Source organism: Mauremys mutica, chromosome 1, assembly GCF_020497125.1.
Source record: "Mauremys mutica isolate MM-2020 ecotype Southern chromosome 1, ASM2049712v1, whole genome shotgun sequence".
Classification (NCBI taxonomy): domain Eukaryota; kingdom Metazoa; phylum Chordata; order Testudines; family Geoemydidae; genus Mauremys; species Mauremys mutica.
Genome location: NC_059072.1, coordinates 257,856,983 through 257,876,041, shown reverse-complemented (window position 1 = coordinate 257,876,041; position 19,059 = coordinate 257,856,983). Strand labels below are relative to the sequence as shown.

The following is a 19,059-nucleotide window of genomic DNA, read 5'->3' as shown; positions in this document are numbered from 1 at the left end:
TTGGGAAGCATTGTTAGCACCATTCAAAAACCTGATATATACAAAAATAAGATTTCTGCATATATTCTTAGGAAGATAATATTTATTAAAAATAGAAAAGACCTATCCAGCAACTGGCTCCCTTCCCAAAGGAATATATAGCATCTGTTAAACTACTGGTATGCTTGGTTAAAATATCTTAGCCTAAAGGCATTTGGTATTTTGTACAAAAATAAAGATCAAACCAAATTTTCTTCAGTTTACATGTGGGTATAGCATCTGGTTACAGAACATGAGGAGTCCAGCTGTAGTTAAGCATTAATCAATAATCTCTTACAGTAGAGTTAACATAAATCTATAGTAATGGAACACTTCTTTTAAAGATTTACTGGAGATTTTAACTGGTGAATATATCAAGGCAGAACTTTATTGACTGAACAGTGCACTGGATATCTGTGTTAAACCTACTTTACTGCAAACACATGTTTTAGCCTCTTATGTGCTGATTTTAGAATAATAAAAGCAAGAGCCATGCAATGGACATCACCAAATTAAAAAAGCTCTCCATGATGTTTAATTTATAATTTTATCCTGATTTTTTGCTAACATTGACAGGGCTATTTTCATTTTTAAATGACAGCTTTGTGCAATAGCAAATTATTCTGGTCATTAGCAGATATTTCCATAGATGAACAATTTGTATTAATTTCACCTCAGTGCTACAAGGTAACTTGGTTCAGAGAATGTTAGATTTATTTATACATTAGGTTGGAAAGATGATGACAATGGAAGAGACAGTAAAAATATTCCCCCTTCCCTGCAAGAAAAAAGCCAGAAGCTGTTCATTATCATGTTCTGCAACTGTTGTCGGCTTTATTGATGTCAACTGTTTTGTTTTGTCCTTATCTCATTTCTGTTTACATATCAAACAGTACTAAGTGCAGGGCAGCTTTTCCCCACAAAACAGAGTACATTGTCCTGTCCTGTTCACATGATAGATCTAAAGAAAAAAAAAAACTGTTTGTAATCTGTTATCCTGTGACTTTGTGAATGTGGTGTGGATTGGTGGGTTGTTGTGGGTTTTTTTTGTTTTTTTGTTAAAGATAATATCATATACTTACACCGTACATTTTATCCAAGTATATTTGAAAACACTTAACAAAATGTGTGTGAAACCATGAAGTTGTTTGTCCTTACTCAGGTAAAACTGCTATAAAAGTCAGTGGTCTTTCTCCCTAATGAAGGTCTTCAGGATTTAGTAAAATATATATGGGAATAACTTCACTCATAGCTAAAATGTGGCCAGTTTTAGAGTGAGACATAGCAACAGCCTCATGGCATTCAGTAATATTAGCCAGCTGTTTAGGACAGGAGGATAAGACTATTGTATCTGTCTTAAACTGCTTGCCTTCCTCTTAGCATACTGTTTGTATAGTGGTAAGCATTAAATATCTTATAATTTGCCATGAGTTGCCACATAATGAGATATTCCAGTTTTCCCTTTACTTTGAATAGAAATTAAAGGTGATAATTGTGGAATAATATTGAATATTTTATTGATAACCACTGTATTTACTAGTAAATAAGGTCAAATAAGATCCACAACACACATATTTCCTGCCCCAGAGATGGTGTCTGCTTATTTAATTATATGTTGCGCTTACATAGTATAGGCTATTCTTGGAGATTTCAAAGCAATTTATGAATATTAATTAATGGAGACTAGCAACACCTCTATAAGGTTGGTAGCAAAAGTATTCTTATTTTTAATGGATGAAGAAAGTGAGGTTAGATAATTTGCTCAAGATCACCTTGGAAATCCATGGCAGTGTTGGGAATAGAACAAGGTCTTCTTACTCCCTGTTTTCCCTTTTAACTGCAAGGTATGCTTTCTTCTCTCTCAATACTGAGTCAAAGAAAATCTTAGTGTCTCCTGTTGTGCGTAATACGTAGGTGAACAAAAGTTGTACATTGGCAGCACAGGCATGTGAGACTTCCCATTTTACTCACATAAGCACCAAGCATGCTCAACACTAAGCACATAATTAAGTCCCATGGATTTTAATTGCCCATTGAAATCCATGAGATTTAAGCAGGGGCTTAAAGTTAAGCACACATTTAAATGTTTTGTTGAATCAGGGCCTGATTCATATGTGAAAATGAACACACAATACTACTTCACACTATAGAAATATGTCATGAAAAATAATCTTTACTAGATCTGTTTCACTGTCCTGGTGACCTGAAATCGTGTATTCTGTTATGTCATTACAGACACACTGTATTTGTTTTTAGAGCAATCAATGCAACTAGCAGCAACATTTCATGGAAACTAGCAGAAGTAGGATATGCTTGTTACTGACCCATTTTCATTAAGATCAAGTTGTAATAAAAACCCTTTCAAGTCCACATGTGTATGAAGGGATTTATTTAGGCTAATCTGAACCCATTTAATCAAAAAGATATGCTCTTCTCTAGAATAAAACAAAATGTTTTCATTATGTGAACTGCAGGTGCACTTTCCTACCTTTGGCCTAAAAAGCCGAGAGACTCATAAACTAGGTCATGCTAAACAAGCAATGTACCAATTCTCTTATTTACTGTCTGTCAGCAGAATTTCAAAGAATTTGGGTACCTCTGTGTGTTGGGACAGGTTCTCAGGAAATCTTATCAAGGTCAATGAAGATATTCTGAAAAAACAACAAAACATTACTTCATCCTGTTGTGAATTTCTTTGACAGGGTAGTATAAATAATTTGGAAAATTATTGTGTGACAGAGATTTGCATGTGGTCACAGATGATATGTAAAAAAATGAGTGAAATTTTCTACCTTGTACAAAAAAAAAATAGGGATCCCAGCTTTTACAGCTATTTTGAATTATTGAAAAAAACGTTATTAACTTTATCTGTCATATATAATTTTTTTGCACCCAAGATTTTAGAAATTTACAGTCAAGATTTTGACAGGACATTATAGAAAGACTTCAGATTTGGAAAATTATGATTTAAAAAACCCTATTTTTCATTACATGATTAAGAGACAGTATCAAATGTATTTGTGTACTTTCAACTATTTGTATCTTCACAGTCTGCAGATAAAATTCCTTTGCCTACCATTTTTGACCATTTTTTAGCAAAAATTGGACTTTGCCTGAGTACTAGATCAAAAACCAATATTGTCCCATTTCCGCAGGGAGCTCTGGCAATCTATACCAATGGATTTCCACACATAATTGAAAGGAGGCAGATGAACCAGAAAACAGAATAGGCTCTCACCACAAGGAGTCATAACTCCCCACAGGAACCAGTTTACACTCAGTGAGTAGCAGATGCTGACACTCATCAGATAACCTTTTTTTCTTCAGGAAATAACAGACAAAAATAGAGAAAAATAACATTGCTTTTACCAACTACTCCCTCATCCCCCATATTAGCACACTCAGCCCAGCTATGGAGAGCCAAACAATAAAAGATCTCTTATTCATTAAGTGCTCCACCCTTATGCCAGGAAGGCTGGCAGACCTTTTCAGCAAAAAGACATCCAAGCATATCTCCCTTGAGGTTTCTGAGGGAGAAGGGTCCATCTTCATCTCCCTGTTTTGAAGTTAGTTTGAGGAGTTTAATGAAGAGAACATGGGCCACTTAATCAAACAACTGAGGAAGGTCATAGATTTTACTGAGGATGCTGTTCCACCTGCTATCTTAAAAGCTTTTTAACTCGACTCCCATAAAAATGAAAGAGTTGTTTCTTGTCAAAGGAAAGAATCAAAGGTGTTTGGAAAGTCTCTGATGATAAACCTTCCATGACAGCAGTCTAATATGTTATCTAAGCTTTCTAAAGAGACATGGGCTATCTTGGAGCTCATTACCAAAAATTTGCTTCCCAAATTCAAGGTAAGAAGGCTATATCATCGCATAAGAAGAATCAGATTGGGCTATTTTAGCTACTGCCTTTCTAGATGACATCATCTTTAACATTTTCAAGGTTTTTCCTAAATCTGTGGGTTGGCAGGTGAAGTAGTGACCTGAAAAACTCTCTTACTTTGCCCAGAGAACAATCAAGATCCAATAGAAACTAACAGTTGTGTCTCTACTATTCAGACAGACTTTGCGATGGCCTTGATGCACCAATTTAAGATTATTACTCTGTTAAGAGTTTCTCCTCCCCTCAGGCATAAACTCAATCCATTTCCACCCAAAACATTCAAAGCTTCCTCATAAGATCATAACAACCATAATCATCTCTTTCTTGTAGCTCAAGAATACCAAAGGGACAGGAAGAAGTTCATGACCCAACAAATCAAAATCCTGGTTTCCCTCAGTCACCACTCCAATTCCTTTGGGAGGCAGAAATAGTCATTTTCTCAGATTAGGAAAACATATTTGAGAGATGGGTTCAATAATTTAAAAATGGCTACTGTGTCAAAGTTACCTCACTTCTTTCAAGAAACACTCACCTAAAATAACCCTCTGACTCTTCCCATCCAGATAAACTGGCCTACACAAGTGCATTCAATACCTCCAAAATAGTCTTCTTACTATTCTAATGCTATTCTTCTTGTCACTTCATGTCAGCTGGATAAAGGCATTTTTCCTCTGTTTTTAATCCTCATACGTTCAAGAAGCATCACAGCAGTTTGAGATCTCATATGGCTAAACTGTTTTTTTGAGTACAAGAAATTCAAGAAAGAATCTCTTTAGTTTATAACAACAGCTGTGTAACAGGAGAAATATTAGCACCCACAGATCTATAAGACACTTATCTTCATGTTCAGCATTTATTGCAGCATCTAAGCAGAAATACTGAAGCTTCAAGACCAACAGCCAATGTTTTCAGTACAGTTGCCTTCAGTCTTGCTATCACCCAGCAAGTTTTCTCAAAAATTCTGATTGTAACAGCTGCCAGCCTTCACAAGGAAAGTTCCCAGAATCAAGACCTGCAACAAAGCCAATCTCCAAGTAGCCTAATCATGCAGCTCACCTGTAGTAGGCTGCCTGATTGGCTACACTGCCTGATTGGCTGGAAGAATCAGCAGACTGGCTCCTAAGCACAAGATGCAGTTAAATGGTGCTTAAAGCATTTGCCCATAGCTGTGATAGCTCCTGTACCATCTCTGACACTCAGTTCTGATATCTGACCTCGGACTCCAGCTCTAACCCTTGGCTTCAATTCCTGACTCCTGCTCTGACCACTGGGAATGACCACTCAACATCCTGTTCACTGATAGAAAGGATAGGTGTTTAGAAGAGACTTTTTTCTCTAGCCAAAGGTCCCAGGTTTGGTTCAGTCAATGATCCTGGAGAATCATCTCCTTGTGGTGTTCTAATAGTTGTTTGCTGATAGGAATGCTAAATGTCTTATTTTCTGCAATATTGCTAGAGAGATATCTGAACAAAATCCTCAGCTCCTACTAAGGTCCCCTTGTACCATAAGCCAGACCTTTGAATCTGAACATCTCAGATGAGTGTGACATGGAGGTAGGATGAGTACAGCAGTTATTTCATATTCAAATCCCTGGATCTGAAACAGCTCTTCTAGTTTTAGTTTTGCTTAAATCCAAAATAGAAGGGGTTACTTTCTGATTCTAGTTCACAAACAGCTGAAATTTCATGATAAAGCTGCTCTTGAAAGCTTACAGTTCAAGATGGCAGAAATATCATGAGATCACTTGCGCTCATGAGATTTCTGCCATTTGGGGCTGAAGAATGATGAGACTGCATATTATTGGCACCACTAAATATGATTCCTATCCTAAATCATATTTCAGTCTTGTACCCAAATTCTTTCTTAAACTTGATCTGAACACACCTCTTATGCCTAGTCAAATTTTTCCTCCTTAGGCCTCATCTACACTACACAGTTTTGTTGACAAAGTCAGTGTTTGTTGACAAAGCAGTGGAGGTGTACACATTGAAATGCTCCTCCCACTGATGTAACTCCTCTGCTACGCCAACAAAATAAAACCACTTTGACAAGAGGCATAGAGATTTCTGCAACATAGAGTGACGCAACATATTTGAAGATACTGTGCTTGCTTATTTTGCCCTAATTGGCCTCCAGCAGGTGTCCCACAATGCCCATCATGACTGCTCTGGTCAGCAGGTTGAACTCTGCTACCCTGCTGGTACACAGGCATGTGCCTCTCCTTCCATTTAAAGGCCTGGGAATTAGTGAAGTTCTTCTTCCTGTTTGCTTGGTGTGGACTATTCACACAACATCTTCCCAGCTAACCATGACAGCTTTCTGCAACAGATGCCCTCCTGCATGGAGTACACCAGAGCTTTTGGATCTGCTTGGTCTGTGGGGAGAATAGGTTGTGCAGTCTCAGCTTTGCTCCAGCTGTAGGAACTTTGATATCTACAGGCAGATTGCTCATGGCATGCAGAAGAAGGGACATGCAGCAGTGTTGTGCCAAGATCAAGGAGCTAAGACAGGCGTTCCAGAAGGCCTGCTGCAGCACTGAAAACATGCCTCTTCTAAGAGGAGCTGAACCCTTCCTCAGTGGCAACCCCCCACCACCACTACCACCAAGAGCCTAAGGATACTTTGGGGGGACTGGAGTCAATGGCCAACAGAGTCAACCCTGAGGACGAAGTGGTGAATGAGGAAGTGGAGTTGGAAGCGGATGTGGGCTATGTGATGCAGTCGTCTGATGGCGTGGCAAGCCAGGACCTATTTTTGACCCTGGAGGAGTCTAGCCAGTCCCAGCTCTCTGGCTCAGGCGCGGATGAAGCAGGAAAGGCAAGCTCTAGTAGGCACACATTTTGCTTTGATACTGCACAGTGATAGGAGATTGAGGTCTCATTTACTTTGTTATATGGTAGAGGAGGGTTAAGGGATAGAAATTAAGAACAGACTCTATGCAGCGACGCAGTGGGGGCCCGGAGGGAAAGTTTGTTAATGTATGCTGGGATGTCCTGGGGCTCCTCCATAGAGAGCTCTAGGAAGCTTTCCCATAGGGACTCTGCAATCCTCTGCCAAAGGTTCCCTGGCAGAGCTGCCTTGTTTCTCCCCCTAGTGTAGGAAACTTTGCCACACCAACTGGCAATTATTTCTGCAGGAACCAAAGTGGCACACAGGCGAGCAGCATATGGATCCAGTCTGAAGCCACATGCATGCAAGAGATGCACCCTTCCATCCTGGGTTACTCTCAGGAGTCAGATATCAGGTTCGATTACCTGATCCTGTGCAAAAGGGTACCAATATTCAGAATACTCTCCCTAGGAGTGTGTAGTGACCTTTGGAAGTCACTCAGACCCTTTGTCCCTTCCCAACCAGGGCTGACTTTAGGAAGTGCGGGGCCCAATTCGAACATTTTCGGCGGGGCCCCGGCAGGGATGACTAAAAAAACCCCAAACGTAAAAAAAAGCCTTTCATTTCTTAGCAACTGGTTCCCTATAAAAAGTTCTGATTTAAGGGATGTGCCAGAGTATGTATTTTTTGTACCAATAGGGTTACCATACGTCCAGGATGGCAGGATGGCAATTTAAGAACCAAAAAGCCTGACATGTCCAGGAAAATACGGATGTATGTTAACTCTACCTAAAGTTCTTTTTTAAAAAGATGGGTCTGAACTAGAAAGGAGCTCCATTTCACATGTGTGGGTCCCCGCCACTCCCTGGGGGTGTGCTAGGGTGACCAAATGTCCCGATTTTATAGGGACAGTCCTGATTTTTTGGTCTTTTTCTTATATAGGATCCTATTACCCCCCACCCCCATCCCGATTTTTCACACTTGCTGTCTGGTCACCCTAGAGTGTGCACATGTGTGGGTTCCAGCTGCTCCCTGCCCCCCTCATTGAAGCAGGTGTGCAGGGTTACTGCCCTGGGAACTGCAGGGCACCAGTAGACATGGGGCTGGCTGGAGGCAGGGGCTGACTGGAGGTAGGGTCTGGCTGCAGGCAGGGCAAAGGGTGCGGGGCTGGTGGAGATGGGGGTGTGGGGTGGGCTGGCTGGCTTCAGGGCCGCAGGGGGGTGCGGCAGGGGTTGGAGGGCTGGAGACAGCGGAATGTGGGACTGGCTGGCTTCAGGCAGGGGTGTGTGGCAGGGGTTGCCTGGAGACAGGGTAGGGGTGCGGGGCTGGTGTGGGCAGGGCAGTGGGTGCAGCAGGGCAGGGGGTGCAGCAGAGGCTGGCTGGAGACAGGACAGGAGGTTTGGGCAGGGAGTGCAGGGCTGGCTGCGGGCAGGGGTGTGGGGCTGGCTGCAGGCTCTGGAAATATCTGCACATCCCCATGATGCACTGCAATCCATTCTCAGATCTTCCAGTAGAGGCAGGTGGCAAGTTGCACCATGGGATAGCCACCCACAATGCAATGCTCTCTCTGTTGATACAAAAGCACTAGGGGCTGCGCTCCACTGACACAAGGAGCATTGCGTGGACGTGCACAACTAATGTAATTAAAGCGACATATGATTGTCCACGTAACTTAAGTTGAGTTAACTTTGTAGTGTAGAAAAGGCCTTAGTTTCTACTCCTTGATATTTGCATTTTCAATTTATAAGATTGTAATAAATCTCTTTTCTTAATGTGTTACTTTAAAGGGAATTAACCAGTAATGTGTCCCCTATTCTTTTGGAGTATTCGGTGCAAGTTTTCAAATGCATTCAGTGGGTGTGTCACAAAAATCCATATTTTCACAGATAAACTGGCACTTGTCTATGTGTCTTCTCTCTATTTGGAAAGCTCCTATAATGCAATATAGGTATTAATAATAACTAAATTATGCAGCTTATGCATGCATTTCAATTTATGTGTAAGTGCAAGCTTTAAAGAGATAACAGATGCTTGCATATATTTATGTGATCTCTTGTTGCATCTATATATGAAAATTTCAACACAGAAATCCAGTTCCACATTTTATTTGAGGGAAAACTATATTATGATAAATTTATATCTAAAAGTAGCAGCATGGAATATTTCTAAAATAAGGTGAGTAGCTCATTCTATCTGTTCTTTTGGGAGCATAGAAATAGTTTGAAATTGTTACAGAGTAGACTTGTTCTATTAGAAGAAAGATTAGAAAGATCAAGCTAAATGTATGTCTTTTCAGTTTTCAAGCAACTGTTTTAGTCTAAAGCAGCACCATATTTTACTGAGGTTCTGTGCTGTAGTACAATTATTGATTGGTTTATCTTCTTAAACAAACCCCATTTTGTGGATCAGCTAATTTCTTCTTTTTGAAATAAACAGTTGATCACATGTTCTTAAATTAAAACTTTTCTGTGTGCTGATAATCTCTCTGGTTACACTAGTTCAGGGCAAATGTTGACATGATAGCATTTAAACAGATGGTCAGACATTCAGTGGAAAGTAGTTAATTATTAGAACTGCACAGACTGGATGTGAACATCACTTGTTTGAGCAGCCACCATCAGCCAGAAGGTTCAGTTTAAGAATTTCTAAATCTACCACAGTGTGTTCGGCCAGTCTGAGACCCGTTCTGTAAACACACACACCTAGATATGCAATTTAAGGCCCAATGAAACTATGTTAAATAATTCCATGTATGCAAGCCTTCAGAAATGTCCTAAATGTAGCCTGCATAAATCAAACATTACAAGGAAACTCCAATGCCTGAGTAGTATTCTCAGTGTTATTCACCTCTCTCTCTCTCTCTCTCTCTCAACCTTTAAAAGATTTTCAGTAACAAAAATAAGAGGGAATTTCTCAGCTAATAGGTCAGGAGTCACAAGGGTGACACTGAATTTTTATCTATCTAGGTATTCACGAGGGCCCCATCTCCACATTTCCTGAGAGCCATTCCAGGTAGGAATCTGAACTCAAAAATGGGCTTTACCACTGAATTTTGAAAACTCAATCTGATGCTAAATATAAAGTTTCAACAGTGTTGCAGTTCAGAGCAGGGGCATCCACTTTAGGCTCTCCACTCCTCCGCTGTCACCTCTCTGGGGCAGAGACCCATGTCTCTCTCCCTCTTGACTGGGGTTTTTCCAGGCTATGAGGTTCCCTGCCTACACTGTGCTATTCCCAGTGTTTGCAGTTTGCTTCTTCTTTGAGGGCTTCTGAACAGTTGTAATTGCCCTCAATTACAGGTTATCACAGTACTCTTTCTAAGCAATCACACTTATTTTTAAGGTGAAAACATTACAGAAAAACATTAAATACCACAAAAGAACCTACACAGATACTTTTAAGCTTACCAACTCTGACAAGGGCTCTGATAGGAATCAGTTTTTCAAACCTCACAGAGTATTTTTGTGGTTACCAGTTCAGAATGGCCTTAGCTCAGAAGTATCATTCTGCCCTCCCCCCCAGAATAATTTAGTCTTTCATTTATACAGCTTCGACCTTTGATCTTGAGACTCTGGGAACAGGTAATCAGCAGGGTGTAACTTGAAAAGGTTGGTTTTTTTGCATAACCAGAGGTGGGGAATTTGTATTCACCTCCCTCTAGACATTTCTCAGGCAAACCACTTGATACTGTTTGTCCCAAAAGTCCATTCTTGTCTGGCACATAGTTCAATACAGTCCTTTGAAGTTCATAACACTACCCAGGATTCATATCACATCTTCCCTCTAGAGAGGTTGCATACAATCCTACGCCACAATAATACATAACTTTTGCATCTAATACAATGTACTCCGAAGATACTTAAACTTAATTCAGTAAGGTTTCTCAAGGCTATTGCAGGGAATTGCCACATGTGTCACAGGCAGTTTCTCCTGTTTAATATACTTAGTTGGCTAAAAAATATACATGGACAAATTCCATTAGGCCTCAAAGGCCAGGACTGCCAACACCCCTCCACCCCATAACAGATCAATTTTAAAAAGAACCATCCCTGAGGGAGTGCCTGTCCCTTTCCCTGCCTTCCTTACTCTCTCCGGATGGGCTTTGCTATGATATCAGGCAAGAACTAATTAGGGCCTGGTGGAGGGCATTAACTGTGATTCTTCAGCAGCTCACACAGTAAGCTTTGGCAACAATCAAATTTGTTGATAATAACAAAATTTTGAGGGGTGGTGAATGTGTAGTGACCCAAAAAGAAGGGAACAGTGCGGGTCTTGAAATGAGATGACATTCCGTACTGATAACTGTAAAGTCATGGGCACATAATTATCTACTTTGTATTGAAGCCAGGGATTACCCTTTTTCCTCTCAGGACAGGGGATATATTTGATTGGAGTATGGAGCCTAATACTGGAAATCATTGTTTCTGTTGGAAGCATTCCAAGTATGTAGTCAGGTATTTGCAGACAAAAGTAGTTAGATTTCTGCCTGCAGTGAACTGTGAGCACAAATTTTGCAAGCTGAAATTGTATCCACAGAAGACAGCGCCCCCTGACCCCCAGTGAAAAAAAATGAACTAAAACTGATAGCAATGAGGGAGGAATGGTCCAGTGGTTAGAGCACAGGGCAATGATTCAGTTCTGCGTTCTGTATCCAGAACTATTGCTGACTCAGTGTGTGACCTTGGGCAAATCAATTAACCTCTCCTTGCCTCCTGTTCCTCAAGTTTAAAATGGTGATAATACTTATCTCTAGTGAGTTGTGACACTTTAATATTTGTAAAGCCCTTTGAGATCTTTGGATGAAAGGTACTATAGATAGAAAAAACTTTATTCTTAGTATTAAAATTTATGGGTGAGATCGTCAGCTGGTGTAAATTGATATATCCACATTGACTTCAAAGAAGCTATGCCAATACTCCAGCTGAGGATCTGGCCTAATATTTACTTACTGAAAAAATATCTATTTATTTCCTATGATTAATATGACCTATTACATTCAAAGGAAACTGTTGTTGGGACACATAAACACTCTAGTATTAGTGAAGGGTTTAATAAATGTATGATAGCTATATGTAGTTCATAGTAACAAAAAGGCAAGTAAGGCTAATATCTGGATGCTATATGGCAGCCTGTAGTGGAAATTTTTAGCCATTTATACTTGCAAAGAGTCCTCTTTATCAGCAGCAATGTAATTCCATCCCCGCCACTGAAATGTCAACAACAACAAAAGTTCTCTATAAATGAGAGCGATCATAAATATTAAACAATGTTAACATTTTATGAAATAATTATGTATCTGTAGTGTGAGGTATTACATTAATGCTAAGGGTTTGATTCATTACCACTTTACTTCAGTTTTACACCAGTGTAGCTGATAGTGAATTGTGGTCCTAAGTCTAGTTATATGGTAGAAATGGTCTGCAAAGTGTCTCAAGACATTTGCATCCTGGGTCCATCTTTAGCAGCGGGGGGAAGTATTTTTATAACTAGAAGTATATCTTTTCCAGTTGTCACTGTTTCTCAGCTGGGGCAGGTTGAAGAATACAAAATGTGAGTTGTGACTATTTTGGCAAGTAAACATAGCAGGCGCGCTCTGCTGTTTGGATTTATATAATGTCCACCTAGGCCTGTAAGTGCTTAACACAATTTTAAAATACTGTCTGACATTTAAAAATAGTGACTACAGCTTTGTGATTTTTTTAAACTAAAAATCCATTCCTTCCCAGCAATTGTCACCTTTCAATTCTCCTTACATAGCTTGGGAAATAGATGGGTCTTGCAGCATGTTCTAAAAGTCAGTAAATTAGCAATTTTAGGCCAAAGAAGTAGAGTAGTAAATTCCAGAATTGAGCATATCTCAGAAAATGCCCTGCCTGCAGCTGCCCCCCTTTTTAAATGTAGAGAGCTCTTATCAAGTGTCTGTGCTGATCACAACTGTGTCAGAACCTTAGTGGGAAAGTGGAAGTCTCTCCAGGCTGGCTGGTCCCAGTAGGTACTTAGGATTTCATTTTGAAAAGCACTCACCATTGGCCTAACCTTGTTCCTATTGAAGTCAATATATTTTTTATCTTTGGCATCAGTATGAACAGAGTTTGGCCTACACTGCACTTTTGAAAATCTCACTCATAGGATACTCAACAACCAATTAACTCTCAACAAAATGTGTGATCCTGGGAGATGCTGAGCACAAGTCAATGAAGATTGAGAAAACTCAGCCCCTTCCAAGACTGGGCCCTGAGTTGGCAATTTTAATTAAAGTATTTGTGTGAAAGCTCATATATATACTCTTCAAAAACATTAAAAAGAGCTGATTAACCATATTGCCTGAATGTGTAAAGGCATATGATACCATTCTGCAAAAGAGAGAAAAAAAGGTGCCAACCATGCAGAAAGATCTGTAATAAATTCTCAGTGAGGGCTGCTGGGTGATGATCGCTTTTGAAAATCTGACTGTAAGGGCCCAGTTCTGCAAGATGCTGAGTACCTCAGTGTTAAGTCAGTACTTCAGTGAATCCAGTCCTAGTGGTGTAAGGTCTGTTATACATTAGAAAGATCTACTGGTGGCTCTATCCTGTCGGTGAGAAGTACTGTGCCTCTATACACATTTTTTCTTCCATCCATGTTTCTCAGCCACCCACTGAAGCAACTTATCCCAATTTTCATTTAGGTCCGGGGTTCCCAAACTTAGTTTGCAGCTTGTTCAGGGTGAGCCCCTGGCAGGCCGCAAGATGCTTTGTTTACTTGAGCATCCACAGGTACAGCCACTTGCAGCTCCCAGTGGCCGTGGTTTGCCGTTCCTGGCCAATGGGAGCTGGGGAAGCAGGGCCACAAACCAAGTTTGGGAACCCCTTATTTAGGGTAAACCTGCATTGCTATTACATCTATATATTTCACCACATCATGCTCTCTCATAAGTCTTATCATTGTCTGTCATAACCTCCAGTGAGATTGGTTAGAGAAGCACAAATAATTCCTATACCTAACTGTAAAAGCTGTGTACTCTTATGCAAAGCACAACTCTTGTGAGAGCTCCCTAAGGCCATGTCTATACTACAAAATTAAGTCGACCTAACTTATGTCAGCATACAGCCGCCACATTAATTACATCGCTTGTGCATGTCAACACTTTGCTCCTTGTGTCAACGTTGCATGTCCTTACCAGGAGCACTTGTGTTGACTGTACTGTCTGTGTGGGGGCATTGTGGGATGACTCCTGAAAGCCTGTAACAGTGGACATAAGCAGCCGGTCAACTGTGTTGACCTAACTACTGCGACCTTGACTCTATGCCTCTCATGGAGGTGGAATTATTAAATAGCAGGGCAGTTGCATGAGCAGGAGCAAAATCTAAGTATAGCTACTTTCGTAGTCAGGTCATCATAAACTGCCTTGTGTTGACCTAACTGTAGTGTAGACCAGACCTTGGTAGTAGTCTGATGACTGAATGGGGAGTCCATGATGAGACCTATCCAGCCCAACTGGAATAGGAATGTGATCAGGAATTGTCAGAGCTCAAACCACCACCAGGTCTGTTTGTTATGGACATGGAACATCTCAATGTGAAAATGCAAACACCCATTCTCTCTCTCTCTCTCCCTTTCATTTTGCAGTGAGATACGGTTAGGTGTATTGCTATGCATGTTGTAGAAAGGCCACAATATGTTACAGCTAAGAACATTTCTTAGCTTGGTATTCTTTGTGTTAGTATATAGTACTATATTTCAGTTGTCATGTGGCATAGCTGTGTTGTACTGTATGTTGGCTCTTTTTGTTTTCCATTGTCTGCTTTTACACCAGAAGGTAGGTAGGTAGGGGTGTGTGTGTGTAACACATTGCAGGGATACTTGTAATTCACTAACACTTCCTTTCAGTGCATATTATATATTATAGTGGGAGTTTATGACTCAGTACATGTAACACATTTACTATTTAAGTGTGTACTCAGCATCTCTAAGGATCAGACACTACCCTGCGGGGAGGAAACATCAGACCACAAGAAAATTAAGCAATCTTACTACATCTCCCATCTAATTCAAGTGCTCAGTCCCCAGGCATTCAGTGAACTTGGGATCAGGCTGATAAGAGTTGAATTCTCTAGTCCTCCAAGCGGCACAAAATGAATTTAAAGCAGTCAGAGAGTTACACTGGAGAATTACCCCTTTGTAGGGGAGTCTTTGGCAGCAAAAAAGCTGGCAGAGGCAGGAATTCCAGCAGCTGGCAAAAGGGAGATAGGGAGAACACTGGCAGAGTCCATTCTCCACTGGCAGAAGATCTCAGTGGCATAAATTAAAGCTGTTCCCCTTTAGCTTCAACTTGCATTGGGGCTGTGGGTATCTGAGAATTGGGGAGCCACAATCAGCTCCTTGTCAACCTCTCTTTTTCACTGTGCCTGAGCTCTGCTTGGCTACGATAAAAATCAATCCTACTGAATGTTTAGAAGAGAACAAATGGGCAGGGGTGGGAGGGTGGGGGTGACCATCAGGCCACATGAAAATTAAGCAGTCTTACTTGACTTCTCAGGAATGGCAGAAAAGCACCTTGCAAGTTCTAGCGAAATACACACAAATGTCACAAGGAAAACTTGTGAGCTAATAGCTGCATGTAATAATGGGTAGTTATGCAAGAGCCTAGGGAAATGTAGAACATAAACACATTCTGTCACAAGTGCCTTTCCCTCAGAGAGGTGAGAGAACAATTCACCGAGTCTCCTGTAAACACTTAAGAACATTATGTACAGCTGTTTGTGTGTGACTTCCATTAGGTTGGAAGGCAAAAGACAGCTTTTAACCACAGAAGCTTGATTGCGAGCCAACCTCATAAAGTCTATATGCTTTTTTCCCCCACTGTGCAGGTATCTGAACCAGACTGTACTGGAAGAGACATCAGTAACCGTGAACACTCTCAACAAAGAGAAATTAGCTGTCCTAAAACAAGCCCTAACTGCTTTTGGATTTAATAACCTGGTAAGTTATGCAAGCCTATATAGTTCCTGCCTAGAATGACTCTTTTACCTAGTGAAAAGCAGGTCATAAGAAACTCATATTGACAGACCCCCCCCACACCCCCCCAAAAAATATAGGCCTGGCCCATTTTTGTGCCAATGAAACAAAGTGATAGTTCACTCCAGGGAAATGATTGTAATCGCTTTTAATTAGATACTGCACCAACAATGTAAACCTTTTTCATTCTTAAAGATTCACAGAACAGCTGCAAGTTATAATCCTGTGAACAATTAAATTACATAATGTCTAGATAGCAAGAAACAATCAAATCCCATATGACAAAAAATTATAAAAGCCCCTGGGGATCTTTCCCTTCCTGATTATATCGCTGTCCCTTTTAATTTTGTGAAGTATACATTCCAAATGCTGTCTGATTGCTAGCATCTGAAAAAGGCATATACATAATTAGACACACAAAATTACAGTCAAGTGACATGAAAGATTTTACTTCAACTAACAAAAGCAACAAGGAGCAGCTAGTCCTAGAACCCACAAGGGGAGAGGCAATTCTTCATTTAGTCCTAAGTGAAGCAAAGGATATGGTCCAAGAGGTGAATATAGCTGGACTGCTCGGTTATAGCAACCATAATGTAATTAAATTTAAACATCCTCATTGGGGGGGGGGATGTCAAAGAAACCCACCCCAGTAGCATTTAACTTTAAAAAGGGTAACTACACAAAAATGAGAAACAGGTAAACAGAAATTAAAAGTACTGTCACAAGGGTGAGATGCCTGCAAACTGCATAGGGATTGTTTAGAAACACCATAATAGAGGCTCAAACTAAACATATACCCAAAAAATTTTTTAAAAAGCCACTGTGGCTGAACAGAAGAATAAAAGAGGTGGGTAGAGGCAAAAAGGCATCCTTTAAAAATTGAAGGTCAAATCCTACTGAGGAAAATAGAAAGGAGCATAAACTCTGCAAGTCAAGTGTGAAGATGTAAGGCAGGCCAAGAAAGAATTTGAAGAACAACTAGCTTAAGAAACAAAAACTAGCAGCAATTTTTTTTAAGTATATCAGAAGCAGGAAGCCTGCCAAACAATCAGTGAGGTCACCGGATGACTGAGCTCTAAAGGAGCACTCAAAAAAGACAATGCCATTTAAAAGAAACTAAATGAATTATTTTCATTAGCCTTCACTGTAGAGTATGCGAGGGAGATTCCCACACCTGAGCCATTCTTCTTATGTGACAAATATGAGGAACTGTCCCTGATTGAGGTGTCAATAAAGGAAGTTTTGGAACAAATGTATAACTTAAACAGTAATAAATCACCAGGACCAGATAGTATTCACCCAAGCGTTCTGAAGGAACTCAAATTGCAGAACTGCTAACTGCGGTTTCAACTAGGAGTCCTTGTGACACCTTATAGACTAACAAATGTATTTGGGCATTTATTCGGTTTGTAACCTTTCACTTAAATCAGCCTCTGTGCCAGATGACTGAAGGACAGCTAACACAATCCCTTTTTTTTAAAGGCTCCAGAGGCAATCCTGACAAATATGGACTGGAAAACCAGGCAATTTGACTGAAACTATAGTAAAGAACAGACTTGTCAGACACATAGATTAACACAATATATAGGGGAAAATTCAACATGGCTTTTGTAAAGAGAAATCATACCTTACCAGTCTGTCCATTTTTTTGAGGGTGTCAAAAAAAAATGAGGACAAGTGTGCTACAGTCATGTTCTTGGACATTCAGCAAGGCTTTGATAAAGTCCCTCACCAAAGATTTTTAAGTAAAGTAAGTAGTCATGGGATAAGAGGGAAGGTCCTCTCATGGACCAGTAATTGGCTAAAAGATAGGAAACAAAAGGGTAGGAAAAATTGCCAGTTTTCAGAATGGAGAGAGATAAATAGCAGGTTCCCCCAAGGATCTGTACGGTGACCAGCGCTGTTCAACTTGTTGATAAATGATCTGGAAAAGAGGGTGAACAGTTAGATGGCAAAATTCACAGACAATACAAAATTACCGAAGATGGCTAAATCCAAAGCAGATTGCAAAGAGCTACAAAGGGATCTCATTAAGCAGGATGCTGGCAAGAAAATGGCAGATGAAATTCAATACTGATAAATGCAAAGTAATGCACACTGGAAAACATAATCCGAACTAAGCATGCAAATGTTGGGGTCTAAATTAGCTGTTACCACTCAAGAAAGAGATCATGGAGTTGTCATGGATAGTTCTCTGAAAACAAACACTCAATGTGCAGCAGCAGTCAAAAAACTAACAGAATGTTAGGAACCATTAGGAAAGAGGTAGATAAGGCAGAAAATATCATAAGATCACTAGATATATACATGGTATGCTCACACCTTGAGTACTACATGTAAATCTGGTCTTCTCTTCTCAAAAATGGTATATTAGAATTGGAAAAGGTACAGAGAAGTGATTAAGGGTATGGAACAGCTTCCATACATGAAGAAATTAAAAAGATTGGGATTGTTCAGCTTAGAAAAGAGGTGACTAGGGGGGATATGATAGAGGTCTATAAAATCATGAATGGTGTGGAGAAAGCAAATAGAGAAGAGTTATTTACCCCTTCACATAACACAAGAACTAGGTGTCACTTTATGAAATTAATAGGGAGCAGGTTTAAAACAAATATAAGGAAGTACTTCACACAACGCACAGTCCATGTGTGGATCTTGTTGCTAGGAGATGAAAACCAAAAGTATGACTGGGTTAAAAAAAAGAATGAGGTAAGTTCATGGAGGCTAGGTCCATCAATGACTAGTAGTCAAGATGATCACGGATGCAACCCCATGCTCTGGGTGTCCCAAAACCCTCCAATTTCCATAAGCTAGGACTGGATGACAGAGGATGAATCTCTTGATAATTTCCCTGTTCTGTTCCCTTTGACTCATCCGGCACTGGTCCCTGTCAGAGGACGGGATACTGAGCTAGATGAGCCATTGGTTTGACCCAGTATGACTGTTCTTATGCTCTTAGAGAGAGAGAGAAGCTCAAAGTCTGTCTTTAACCATATAAACCAGGCAATGGAGCTAATTTGGGAATGAGTCAAGAAGGAAAACAGAATGGGAAGAATGAAATCTAGGGGTGATAAGTGATTGGATTTGGGAACACCTTTGTATGCCATGATGTAATCCTCTTTCAGATCATAAGCATGCTCAGATGACTGTGACTCTCTTTCTATGTTATACATGTGTACAGCGCCTAGAACAAAGAAGTAGAGTCTCTAGACATTACCATTGTTCAAATAAATAATAAAAATCCAGTGAACACACATAAAAAACAAATACCCAGTACCTAACATCATCCTGGTAAAGCTGAGAAAAAGCTAATGTGACAATAGGCTGG

At 40.2% G+C, this 19,059-nt stretch overlaps 1 protein-coding gene across 1 annotated transcript in view; it reads left to right on the top strand.

Annotated features, from left to right (window-relative positions):
- The window catches only part of MYO16 (myosin XVI), a 459,803-nt gene that overhangs the window by 261,659 nt on the left and 179,085 nt on the right, over window positions 1-19,059 (top strand). Inside the window, exon 18 of the mRNA XM_045008050.1 lies at window positions 15,584-15,695. Coding sequence (XP_044863985.1) covers window positions 15,584-15,695 — 112 coding nt within the window. The remainder of the gene's footprint in view (window positions 1-15,583; window positions 15,696-19,059) is intronic.